A 14070-nucleotide genomic window follows, 5' to 3' on the forward strand; every position below is an offset into this window, starting at 1 on the left:
GCACTCAGCAGCGCGTCCCGCGTCCAGAGTCGTAGATCAGCTGTTCCTCGTGCTTCAGCACATTAAACCACAACACAATCTGTTCGTCGGGAGAGTCAACAACCCGACGCATCGGCGTATTCAGCGATCTAATTTGAGACACGGGAGTATTTTTCAGAATCATAAAAACGCGCCGTGTTAAGCATGCAATACACACCTGAACTGGCTAATTAGACTGACGTGGCGACAAAGCAAATAAATGAGTAAGCTCGCAGGTCAAGGTGCTCTGCTTCCTAAGCAGATATAACTGCTGTTTAATGGGTAAACTCATGAATCCATGCTGCTCAGCTCATTTGTATGGTGGTATACTGAGCACAAAATGTTGAGTCTTTTCATGACGGTAATGCAGACTCAAACTCTGGAGCGAATTCAATAACATTAAGTTCTTCATGTTCTGATCAGGTCCTGATAACTAGTGATGAGTGCTTATTAGTTCAAATGAGAGCAGAGTGGAGGAGGACACATATACCTGCTAGCTACAAACCAACTACACATTTGCTGTGTCCCTGGTATTTCACTTAAATGGTCTGCTACAATGATTTTAAAAAACAAATAGATATATAGATAATATATATATATTATTATAAACAAATGAAATCACATTCTTCATATGTAAATAGTTCAACTCATCGTTTCACATAAAAAATAAATAAATAAATAAAATAAAATAAATAATAAAATATGAACGCGTTTACGTACGCATTAAAATACAAACTATCTCCAGTGACGAGATAATAGGCACGTCGTGATCTGACTAAGGTGCCAGTGCAACAGGTGACTTAATTTAAACTGCCAGAAGCGTGTTCCTGAGAGGTCCTGCGGTTCATCCGTGGATAATCCCCCCCCTGATAGTTCCCCGGAGTCAGGTGCATCACTCTCCAACTAAACGCTTCATCACTCGACGTCCCGCAGCCCGAATTTAAATAAATAAAATCGTACAGCATATTTGTGACATCACAAAATCCTCCCTTGCTGCTAATACGTCACAAAGCAGCAGCTGCTTTCCTCAGCACTTCGCGATGCACATCATCCCTAATGAAGCCATTTAAAAAAAAAAAAAAAAAAAAAAAAAAATCCATCTATGGGACTCGGAATCTCACGCAAAGGTGCCGATCCAACCTGCGTCTGGCCCCATTTTCACGATCGCTAGCGACGTCACTTCTTTATATAAATAAATATATAAATAATTAAATAAATAATAAATATAAAAATAAATATAAAATAAATAAATATAAATAAATAAAAAAAAAAAAAAAAAAAAAAATGAATAAAAAAAAAAAAAAAAAAAAAAAATGAATAAAAAATAAATAAATAAATAAATAAAAAAAATAAAAAAATATATATATATATACACACATATTTAAAGCAGTGCATCCTTCTGATTATATGCAGTTATTCACAAATGCACTCCATTCGTGAGTTTTTGGGGGATTTTTACGGACAATGGCTGCAAGCCCCGGCCTTCTCCATTTGTCCCGTTTTCCTCATTGCTGAAACCTCCCCTCTAAAACAAAACATGGGTCTTCACCAGCATAAACAAGTTTAATTAAAGCAAACGCTGCCTGCACTCCATTCAGCTCATGCGTTCATGATAGGAACTGCTACTTCTCCCACCTAACAAGGTATTTCCCTCGGTTCACTACAACAATTGGGAAGATTATCTTTCTGCCTTAATTTCCTATATCTATCCTCTCATATACACACTCCTCTTCGAATCAAAAGTTTGAAAAACCCGATGTCAGTAAATCCTGCATATAACTGGTGGTGGTTCCGTATTAGCTGCTCACTCTTGAGTCATGCTAGTTATACAGTTAAGTTCTCATTAAACACACACCTGGGCACTTGCTCTTCACATACATTTGCACTACATCCGGTCGGAAGGACCCCATACGTGCGAGCGGCGTATGTGCACCCTGTATTTTACTTTCGGTAATTTCAGTTGGTCTTGGACCTTATTTTCTTTGGTCATATGACCTTTTTATTTATGTTGGTCCTCGCGACCGTTTTTTAAGTTTACATTTTGCACTCACCATGGCTTGAACCGGTCAGGTGACCTTAATAGAAGTTCGCCATGCCCTTTAATGTCCGTTGACGGTGTGCCGAGCCGTTTTAATTTCTGTTGACGGTGTGCCGAGCTGTTTTAATTTCTGTTACGGTGGTCGTGCCGATTTTCATTTCTGTTGATATTTTATTTCATTTGGTCTTGGACCTTAATTTCATTTTGGTCAAACGACCTTTTATTTAAGTTTGGTCCCTGCTGACCGTTTATTAAGTTCTACATCTTGCACTCACCATGGCTTGAACCGGTCAGGTGACCTTAATACAGTGGTTCTTAACCTGGGTTCGATCGAACCCCAGGGGTTCGGTGAGTCACTCTCAGGGGTTCGGCCATCCCCCCGCCTCCGCTGATGCCTCACCGGTCTGCTCCGGTGAGGCGCGAGGCGCACGGAGGGGGGTGGAAGAGAGGAGAAGGTAGCGGTGCATCCTTCTCCGCTCTTCCACCCGCCTCCGCTTACGCGCCTTGCCGTCTGCTCCGGTGAGGCGCACGGAGGGGGGTGGAAGAGCGGAGAATGTAGCGGTGCATCCTTTTCCGCTCTTCCACCCGCCTCCGCTTACGCGCCTTGCCGTCTGCTCCGATGGAGCAGATAGGTAAAGCGCGAGGCGCACGGAGGGGGGTGGAAGAGCGGAGAAGGATGCACCGCTACCTCGCCCCCCCCCGCACTGGACGGTGTTGCGACTGCCAACCGGGGCGGGCTGCTGTCAGCGTTGCATCGCTCAGGGCGGGGGGATACCAACATGAAAAAAAACGGGGTGGACGCGCTGTGAGTTTCAAAAAAGCTTCTTCGCCATGTTAGATTACAAATATTTAGTTGCTTAGTAAAAATGTGTTACACAAAATAAATTCAGCCCATTCGTATTAGTTGTGACGTCACGCTCCGCTTGGCCATCATTGGCTGCAGGTGATCAGGCCACATTGATAAGCTTTGGTATCTGTGCTGCAGGGAACTTGGTGCGCTCAGTAGTCGACTTGTGGCTGTTCTGATTGTACGTAATTTGTGATTTTTTAAAAATCTTTCAATCCCTTCATACTAACTATGTCGAGCAAAAAAAGAAAGTGGTTGGACGAATACGTACAATATGGATTCACGTGTATAAAGGAACGTGATGGGAGTCAGCGTCCTCAATGCATGATTTGCACTGCCAAGTTGAGCAATTCTAGTCTAGCACCGGCAAAACTAAAGGAACACTTCCTAAAGCTGCATGGAGATGGGAAATACAAGAACACAACGCTCGCTGAATTCAAGGTGAAGAGAGCCAGATTCGATGAAAAGGCTACTCTGCCTGTTCTCGGCTTTGTACCCATCGACAAACCGATCCTCACAGCCTCGTACGAAGTTGCGTACCTGATCGCAAAGCAGGGCAAACCACACACCATTGGTGAAACACTGGTAAAACCAGCTGCGTTGAAGATGGCGAATATCATGCTGGGAAAAGCTGCTGAAGATAAGTTATCCCAAATTCCTCTTTCAAATGACACTATCAGCAGCAGAATAGACGACATGAGCAATGACATCTTGGCTCAAGTAGTTGCAGATCTGATTTCAAGCCCAGCAAAATTCAGCCTCCAACTCGATGAGACCACTGACATTTCCATTCTAAGCCAGCTTGTTGTATTCGTGCGCTATATGAAAGAAGACGCGATAAAGGAAGATTTTTTATTTTGTAAACCTCTTACAACAACAACCAAGGCAGTCGATGTGAAGAAACTCGTGGATGACTTCTTCAGAGACAACAATCTTTCATGGAATATGGTTTCTGCAATTGGCTCGGACGGAGCTCCAGCCATGCTGGGACGACACTCTGGTTTTGGAGCGCTGGTGAAATCCGATGCACCACACATCATTGTTACGCACTGTGTTCTGCACAGGCATGCGTTGGCAACAAAAACCTTGCCTCCAAAACTGGCACAAGTATTAAAAATTGTTGTTGAATGTGTGAACTTCGTGCGAAATAGTGCTATGAAGCACCGCATCTTCAAAGAGCTGTGTAAAGAAATGGGCTCGGAATTTGAGGTTCTTCTGTACCATTCTAACGTTCGCTGGTTATCCCGGGGAAAGGTGCTGAATCGTGTTTTTGCCATGCGTGTGGAATTGGCCCAGTTTTTGCGAGAGTACGAACATTGTCACGCAGATTGCTTCGAAAATTCTGAGTTCATTCTCATTTTGGCGTACATGGCCGATATTTTCGATGCTCTCAATCATCTCAATCGACAGATGCAGGGCGGTGGAGTCAACATCATCGAAGCGGAAGAAAACCTGGAGGCTTTTAAAAAAAAGCTACCTCTATGGAAACGACGAACAGAGAATGATAACTTCGCAAACTTTCCCCTGCTGGACGACTGTGTAAGTAAGATCGAAGACGTGTCTGGAATTGGAGACATTTCTGTACCTGGGGAGCTGAAGCAAGCAATTGCCATGCACTTAGATGAGCTTGCAAAGTCTCTCGACGGATACTTCCCCACCACAGAGTCATATCCAGCATGGGTGAGACAGCCGTTCACGTTTAGTGTTGCGACAGCAGATGTCAACGATGAATACCTCGACGAAATCATTGAACTTCAGCAGAGCCAGGTTCAACAGCAACTCTTCAGAACAACAACGCTCTCAACGTTTTGGTGTCACCAAATCGTACCATACCCTCTTATTGCTAAGAAAGCCCTTGAGATACTCACACCGTTTGTTACAACGTATCTTTGCGAGCAATCCTTTTCGAGGATGGTAGTCATAAAAACTAAGAAAAGGAACAGACTTTGTTGCGAAAATGATATGAGAGTGGCACTTGCCAAGGTGAAGCCGCGCATTTCGGAACTTGTATCTGAAAGGCAACAGCAAAAGACACATTGATTTGCAGTAAATATTCATTGAGTTATGTTATTGTGTGAAATTCATGTTTTGTTGGTTTTGTTCTTTGAACACAGTGATTTTGTGTGCAACTGATGCATGGTTAATTTGGTGCACTAATAAAATATATACCTATGTTTTGAAGAAATCATATTTTATTTTTCCAATTACGAAGGGTTCGGTGATTGCACTGATGAATCTTGCAGGGTTCAGTACCTCCAATAAGGTTAAGAACCACTGCCTTAATAGAAGTTCGCCATGCCCTTTAATTTCCGTTGACGGTGTGCCGAGCCGTTTTAATTTCTGTTGACCGTGTGCCGAGCCGTTTTAATTTCTGTTACGGTGGTTGTGCCGATTTTTATTTCTGTTAATAATTTATTTCATTTGGTCTTGGACCTTAATTTCATTTTGGTCAAACGACCTTTTATTTAAGTTTGGTCCTTGCTGACCGTTTATTAAGTTCTACATCTTGCACTCACCATGGCTTTAACTCGGTCCAGCGGACCCTCATTTAAGTTTGCCATGCAATTTAATTTCTGTTGACGGTGTGCCGAGCCGTTTTAATTTCTGTTGACGGTGTGCCGAGCCGTTTTAATTTCTGTTACGGTGGTCGTGCCGATTTGCATTTCTGTTGATATTTTATTTCATTTGGTCTTGGACCTTAATTTCATTTTGGTCAAACGACCTTTCATTTAAGTTTGGTCCTTGCTGACCGTTTATTAAGTTCCACATTTAGACCCTGCACTCACCACGACATTCACTTCCGGTCCAGCGGACCTTTCTTTTCGTAACAAGCAACCTAAATTCCGGTTTCAGTTACTCTACTGAGATATAATTCTGTTAGCATTTTATAATCTAGCCTTTGACCTAACCCTTTTGTCTGATAACCTTTAGTTATGTTCGCCATTTTAGATCCCATAATATACCTGTGCACATGATCTTTTACGTTGGTCTCCAGACCTTCATCTCATATAATTATCACTCGGGTTGCAGGTGCACTCTACGAGTCATCTCTATATTTCTATTAGATAAATGTTATGATTGTCTGTTTACCAAAGCATGTATTACTTCCCAGAATACTACAACACGAGGTAAGACTCATCATTATCTCACTCCCCTGATCTACCTTCTTCGTCTTATTCTTTTGGGGGTGTTCCTGTTCGATGTCCTGCTCCGCCCCCTTCTAACCCTGACATCTCACAGGGGTCTAAATGCCACAGACCGTAAACATTCATATCTTGTGTGTTTACAAAATAAATATTGTAAAGTAAAAACCAAGTCTCTCCTCATTGAAATGAAGCTCAGCGCAAGTTCAGTGAGGAAGACTTAAGCTGCACACGGTCAGCTGATCTACGGAGCACCTAACCTGCAAAGTGATCAGCTGATCGTGGGTGTTTCTAAATGCCCAATCAAGTCTGGCGCGGGCTTTTCAGCCAATCATTCAGCACCTGGCAAACTTTAAAAATCCCTTCTGTTCTCTTCCGCAGTCAGGCGTCCTTCAGCGACGCGCATAACCCCTCCTCCACCCCAATCTCCTCCAGTCCCCAGTAGGATATTCATCGACCTCAACCGACTACATGCCTAATCTCACATCATGCTGGCAGAGATCATGGACCTTGATGACGGATCCCAAGACTGTCAGCGGATCGTGATTACGGCGGCACCCGATCACGGTGGGAGCTGATCGCGGACTAAAAAGGCAACAACCTGCCGACAATATACCTAGTACTCGTGGCATCCATTGCACTTCTGTCCGTCCTGGAAGAGGGATCCCTCGCATGCGGCTCTTCCTGAGGTTTCTACGTTTTTCCTTTAAGAAGGTTTTGTAGTTTTTCCTTACTCTTGTGAGGGTTAAGGGCAGAGGATGTCACAATTGGCGAAGTCCAATAGGACAATTCTCACGGACATGGGCCATCCAAAACTATCGCTTGACTGATGAACCACCACGAGTGTCTAGACCCCGGGGGGGTGTTCCTGTTCGATGTCCTGCTCCGCCCCCTTCTAACCCTGACATCTCACAGGGGTCTAAATGCCACAGACCGTAAACATTCATATCTTGTGTGTTTACAAAATAAATATTGTAAAGTAAAAACCAAGTCTCTCCTCATTGAAGTACAATAGTGATGCTTTTAAGAAAATGACTCAACTCGAACTGTGTGTTAACGGTCACAAACTTAATTTCATGGTCGACACTGGTGCAGGTTATTCTGTGGTTAGGATGTCAGATATGCCCACATCTCCTGAGATGAGTTGTTGCTTTATATTCTTTCAAGGTGCCAGTGGTGCCACTGTAAAATAAAATTTCACAAAACCTCTCAAATGTACCGCTCAGTTAGACAAACATCCCATAAGGTTTGAACATGATTTTCTGTTGTCTCCCTGTTGCCCAATTAATCTATTAGGAAGAGATTTGATGATTATGTTAGGCCTCAATTTAGTATCATTCCCTGATGAAGTGACGGTTACACGCAATTCTGGCAACTTCCTATACATGCCTTCACTGATCTGCTCTCCATGTCACACGCTCTTGTCACTCCTTTTTCTGATTTTCTGCACACTGATTCATTGCACTGCACTTCACATATGACAGACACAGCAGATCACATTTATGACATCTCTGTTTTTGCCTTTTTCTGATGATTCTCTGAAAGTGTCCAATATTTTTTAGTGCAGCTGCCGTCTCACTCACCGATCAGCAGTTGCCACTGTTTCGCATCTCAAATTCCAGCCCTCACATCTAGCTCTCCACGTCCCATGATGACCAGTGGCAAGACTTAGGCCCATTTGTCAGATCATGCCAGGCTAAATTAATTGGCAACCCACAACCACGCCTGACGTAATGTATTCCCCAAGTCTGAGTGCATTTGATCTAAAACAATTCTCAAACCTTCTGTTCTCCAGCCACACGCTCATTTGTTCTGACTGAAAATCACTTTCATTCTTATGCAATGTTGATGTGTCTCCTTTACTTTCAGATCTGCCTGAAACGCTGTGGGCAAAGGACAAATACGATATGGGCCCCATCAGAAACTGTGATCAAAATCACAACCAAAATATGATTATAGGCCATGTAAACAACACCATCTACTCAGACAAGAAGCAGTGGAAGGGATACATCCTGTTTTTGAATCTTTTTTGCTGTCTGGTGTAAATGTCCCCTGCCCTGATTCACCGGTCCGCACTCCACTGTGCCCAGTTAAGAAGATCACAGACAAAGGTCAATCTACTGCGTGGCGGTTTGTGCAGGATTTGAAGGCTGTGAATTACGCCGTAATTCCTCGATCACCTATTGTTCCCAAACATACACGCTGCCAAATTTCGCCTAATGCAGTGTGGTTTTTGGTTGTAGACTTATCCAACGTTTTTTTTTTTAGTTCTCCTGTCCACAAGGACAGCTAGTACTGGTTTGCTTTTAATTTTGAAACAAGGCCACAACCAACGATTTTAGTCTGAAATTCCTGGTGGGGCAATTTTGTATGACGTCATGTCACTGTCACAAGAATAGAGGTAGCTGATTATTATAAGCAGTAGGCCTATATAGACCAGTACGATATACTATGGGCTGCATTTTGAGTGCCAGCAGGGAGCAGAAATCCATTTAGTTTAGGAAATAGGTGGTGGGTAAGATTAAAGATGTAAAAAACTGAATGTAGCAGACAAGTTTAGTTTTCACTGTAACAAGTTACAACACAACACCATACTCTGAATAAAGAGCTTTAGGAGATGTAATGCTACTTTAAACAGCTGCTCCTAAAATGCAGATGTGACTTTAAATACTCACGTTTCAGTTGATCACAGTACATCTGTTTCTGCAGAATAAGAATCTGTGTAACATTGTCAAGTCAAATCATTAGGCCAGTGAAAAAACTTCACATAACATTATCTATGTTACGTGGAGCTTATTCTCCGGACACACACAGTCTCCTGTCTCAGATTCATCCTCATAAACTAACGCTTCTCTCTGCTGGGGGGACCGGCTCATGCCGGTTCTTGTCTGTGCGTGTCGGTTATAACTCCTGTACACTCCCGTTAGCATCGCTATTACTGCTGCTATCATGCCAGCGGGCTAGCAGAGCTAAGCCAACAATCCAGGTACAGGTACCTGCGAATCACTATAACAGATAAATACGATACTAAACTTGATTAACCTTAGAAACGGGAACGCAGACGTCTTTAGCTTTTCTGTCAGGAGAACAAGCAGAACTTCAAAACGTATTATTCATCTGATATGTGAGTGAAACCTCTCCACAGACTCGGGTGGTGTTCACTGATGAGGGATAGCCTGTTAGCTCAGGTGAAGCCGAGCAGGCAACAGGCTGACGCTGGAGTCGAGTTGATTGGCAGATTTCGTAGGGCCCATCTGAAAGTGCCCACTCTCCCAATGTTAACTTTGGCCTGTGTGGTTCACGCTCATTAGTGTTTCCATGGCAACAAGTCTTACGCTTACGCCGTTGTGCCCAGAGCAGAGACGGACGGCAAGAGGGAAGCGTTTCACAGAGCAAGCACACAGACAGAAACACACACGAATCGAATTACTCCAAAACAAGACTATAATGCTTCTGAGTCAAGTTTATTCACACACACATTCACGCTACTTTGCATATAAAATAAAATAAAATATATTTTGCCACAAAGTTCAGATATGCAGTATCTAGCTTTCTGCACAACAGCGCCATCTGGTGGGGCAGTGCCCCCTGCCCCTAATGTAGAAACGCCACTGGCCACAACCATGGCATCCATATTGACATCAGGGGTTGTATGGCCTCAGATGCTCACTATGCGTGTTATCCATGATCTCCTTATTGTTTATTATTTTGCCCATTATTTTGTCTAGACACACTCCTGTAAAAGTTTCTGATGATCTAACGAACTCCTCTTTTCCTACACTGTCCTCTAAGAACCATCCAGCACATGCAAATTTGGGTCCCCTTGATCAGTAACTTTCCCCCCATCCCTCCTTACCTGGACACTGACAGCACAGATGATTCTGATCACGATACTCAAATTTAGTTTTCTTATTTTTCATTTCAAATTTGTTGTTATTTTCTCCCTCCTGTGTTTCTTAGTGATTTAACTAGACAAAAACAGCTACTGCAATTATCCTTTCAACTTCATATTTTATGATGCATTAATTTAAATCTCTGCGAATTTTTTAGGTTTATGTGAGTGACATTATGAAGTTTGTACTAACTTTATAATAAATACATACCACTTCTGTCCATCCTCGGTGAGGGATCCCTCACATGTGGCTCTCTAAGGTTTCTACTTATTTTTTACACTGTGTAAAGAGTTTTCTGAGTAGTTTTTTTCATTACGCTTTATGAGGGTTAAGGGCAGTAGATATCATGTTAATGTCCTATGAGACAAAATTGTGATTTGTGAATATGGGCTATAAATATGAAATTTGAATGTAAGATTAATCAATTTTACTTCCTAGCATGAATTTTAAAAGGTTTTACTGGATATTTTCAACCTAAGATATGTTGACATTTAACGTTTTATTACATTTTATTATGAAATACTTTTGCCAAACAATACAGTATGTTAATTTTAATAATGGTTAATGAGATGATGATTTTGTTTGACCTGATTTTTCTTCAATTTTCTTCATTTTAATTGCTTTCTCAATTACAGGAAAATAACTATTTTTTTCTTTCCACAAAACAGCAGCGGCTACCTATTGTGTCGCTCTACGTACTCAAAGTACCAGGGTTGCAGACTCGTCAATATTCTTCTATGATTTGATGTTTGTTACTGATGTTTGTAGTTGATGTTGATTATGATGTTTCTTTATTATTTTTCGTTAGCGATCATATTTTTATTGATGATCAAAGGGGGGAGTGTTGTGGAAAAATCCACTGACCAGTGTCTAAGGTTGTGGAAATCCCCTGACTAGGTGTCTCACTCCTGTGACCTTGGCAAACAGGGAGTTTGCTACAGCCGACGGACACAGCAGATAGACACAGAGGAGGATTTCATGTCTTTTTTTCACATTACGTTTTATGAAGCACCTCTTTGTATTAGTTATGGCATGTCTTATTTTTTTCAAATTATGTGCTATGTAACGCCTCTTTGTATAAGTTCTGGCTTTTGTGAACTTGCGGCCAGTTGTTCCATTTTGAGCACCTGTGCTTGTTGTATAAACTCAGCAGAGCTTATTATTATAAAGACTCAAAAGCAACTCCAGTCTGATAATTTCATTATTTCAACTCTCAAGATAAATTTCCATCACATACAATATGTCCCCCATATGTCTACAAACAGTTTACCTATACTTTGTAATTAATTCACTATAGTAAAAGTCCAATACCTCAGGGTGCATTTGCACTCCTACATTACCCCAACATTCACACATTTCGAATTGCAAAGGAGCAGAAATCAATGCTGACACACCTTTGCTCCATCAGCCTCTTAGCTGCTGAGGTGCTCTCACCTTGATTTGCCGAATTGGGACTGGGTCCTATTGTCCCGCCTCTACACAGACTTTTGTTTATTGTGGTCCATCTTCCACACTGCTGCTCACAAGTTAATCATACATGCTGGTGCTACTTTTTAAACTTTATTTAGTAAATATATTGTGCTATCTCGTATCAAAGCAATGCTTTTGCGTGACATAGACAAACAGATCCTGGCCTATTTATGAAAAACTCCTGACAGGTAGCCAAGAAGCTGAGGAACTGATAACTTAGTGTGTATGGTAACTAGAGCTGTAGCTGGAATTTGTGCCAGCCATAAAGATCATTAACTATATGATAAATGTTGTCTTTGGAGATGCGGTCACGTAGGCATGACTGTTGTACAAGTATATGTCATCAGTCAGGATACAGCTATCAATGTTAAAATAGTTTGAGCAACGTAGCGGGAGATTCTCCGCTCAGACACGTTCAGAACAGAAATCTTGTTCAGGTGAGGGGTGGTGCAGCAGTAGAGGTGTTTTTTATTTATAGCACATTGACACCAGAATAGATTAAAATCACCTTCTACTTGTATGACTCTGCCTTTTTAACCATTTATGTATATATTTTTTGCATCTGTCCCGTGTTAGAAACGTCATGAACCCGCACAAATGGACGCAGAAAACCCTGCAGACTCAGAATCACTGGCCGTGTTCTTACATTGGCTCATTCGAACCTTCTCCTTATTCTTACTTTGGGGCTGACAGAAGAAATTCTGCATAAAGTCCAAAGCCCCTCTCTCAAATTTCAGGGGATAAGCCAGAGTACAGGGCATGTCTGTAAGCAGCTCAAGTTAACAAGTGAAAGCAAGCACCTTGGATGGGGATTAGTGGTTTCGAATCAGGAGCATTAGATTCTATTAAATTGCATTATGAAATGTGGGTTGAGCCAGAGGAGCCAAATTTTCAGCCTCATCTACCACCATCAAGAATATGGTGTCAGCAAATATGACCAAAAGTTTTTGAGGGAAATTAAGCTTTAAGTAATTCTAAAATAATGTACTCCTCAGTAGTAAAGATGACACACTGTGACACGAATAGCTTTATTAAAGACTCATTAATCACTCCAGAAATAACACACAAAACACAGAGTTTGTTAATGAAGTAGATACATTGCAAAAATATACAAGAGTCAATACCTTACAAAGCCAGAAATGCATTCCCTGATAGACAGCTGAAAATTGCCTAACTGTATCTTAAGCCGCTTTATGTCCCGCAGAGGATCACAATAGTATTGGGTACCGACTTTCTCCGCAGTTTTACACATGCACGACGCAGCAGGAGATTCTCTGCTTAGAGGCAGCACCGCCGCTCCCATAACGCGAACTACGCGCTGTGCGTAGGGCACCATGTCTTGAGGGGGCACCAAAAAATAGGAAACTGAAAAATCATCATAGTTATAATAATTATGTAGCCGAGCGTTTGGTTTTATCATAGGTCCGGCCTCAGCCGACAAAGGACACGAGAGCAGGTCATGCGCTCGGATCAGCACACCCGTTGATTCTCCGTTCATTTGACAACTTCACTCATCACAGAACCCACTTCCTTTAAAACCCCCTTTCAAACTAAGAGTCACTACCAACAACCCGCTTAGTACAGGAAATACAAATCAACCCTCTACAATAACGTCATTAAATAAAATAGCTTACAATTATAATGCTGATATTATTTCAGTATAGAAATATTAGGCACCTTTTAGGCATGTATATCACAAAACAGGCAGAACAAGAGATATATTTAATTGCTCAAAAAAAGTTACGATGGTGCGTGTCCGAAGTTGAGATTTTACTGTTAAACATTATGCATTTTAGTAGGCCTACCTGACGCCAGCTAGATGTTACTTTACTCTACATTTTATTATGCTTTATATTAGACTAGATTTATCAAATAGTTGATAAATAAAGGGAGAGAGCACCTTGGCTGCATGCTTTCAGTTTTAAATTTTTATAATTTTTTCAGTATAAGATTCTTTGTTTGAATATTTTGATTTTGCACTTTGCTTGAATGTGTGTTTTAGCTGTTCTACATAGCCTACTGTGTTTACAAAGTAAGTAAAGTTGTGACTTTTCATCACAACTTTTTATTTAACAAGATTGACTATTTTGTTTGTACTTATTGATGATTATTTAATGTAATTTATTCAAAGTAACATTGAATTTGGGAAAAACATGTCTGGTTTATTTTGATACAATTCTGTACAGAAGAAAAGTTTGCACTTCCAAATGTATAGTGTGTGTTAGCTATCCTACATAATATGTTTACAAAGTCAGCAAAGCTGTGAAGATTTTCTCAATACTTGAATGTGTGTGTTTGAGCTGTTCTACATAGTGTGTTTACAAAGTAAAATTGTGTGAATTTTCTCTAAATCTATGCTTTATTGAAGAAGATTGCTAACTTGTATACTTCTGCTTTTAAGTTTGTATTTATGGATGACTATTTAATTTCTACGAAGATTTTGCACATCCCAAAACTTGTGTGTATGTATGTTTTGTCTGTTCTGTGTGCTGTGTTTACAAAGTAGATTTTCCTTTTTCGTTTTAATATAGTGTTAAACTGGCAGAAACAAACGTTTTTTTCTCGGGGGGGGGGGGGCATCATAAAGGAATTATGCGTAGGGCACCACAATGGCTAGCAGCGGCACTGCTTAGAGGCATTCACAAAAGCAACAACTCCTCG

The 14070-nt window shown here is 41.3% G+C and overlaps 1 protein-coding gene across 1 annotated transcript; it reads left to right on the forward strand.

Moving 5' to 3' along the window:
* The first annotated feature begins 3227 nt into the window (after positions 1-3227).
* LOC133026448 (protein FAM200C) lies at positions 3228-9087 on the forward strand. Its single transcript, XM_061093341.1, has 2 exons — positions 3228-4583; positions 8974-9087. The coding sequence occupies exons 1-2, from the start codon at positions 3228-3230 to the stop codon at positions 9085-9087; spliced, it is 1470 nt and encodes a 489-aa protein (XP_060949324.1).
* Positions 9088-14070: the final 4983 nt, after the last annotated feature.

Source organism: Limanda limanda, chromosome 19 (assembly GCF_963576545.1).
Source record: "Limanda limanda chromosome 19, fLimLim1.1, whole genome shotgun sequence".
NCBI classification, from domain to species: Eukaryota; Metazoa; Chordata; class Actinopteri; order Pleuronectiformes; family Pleuronectidae; genus Limanda; species Limanda limanda.

What these genes read in the sequence shown, in the direction of transcription:
- LOC133026448 (XM_061093341.1), top strand. Translation starts at nt 3,228, where the DNA reads ATGATTTGCACTGCCAAGTTGAGCAATTCTAGTCTAGCACCGGCAAAA. An exon ending in CAGAGTCATATCCAGCATGG is followed by an intron (nt 4,584 to 8,973) that starts GTGAGACAGCCG and finishes CACTCCCGTTAG; the next exon opens with CATCGCTATTACTGCTGCTA.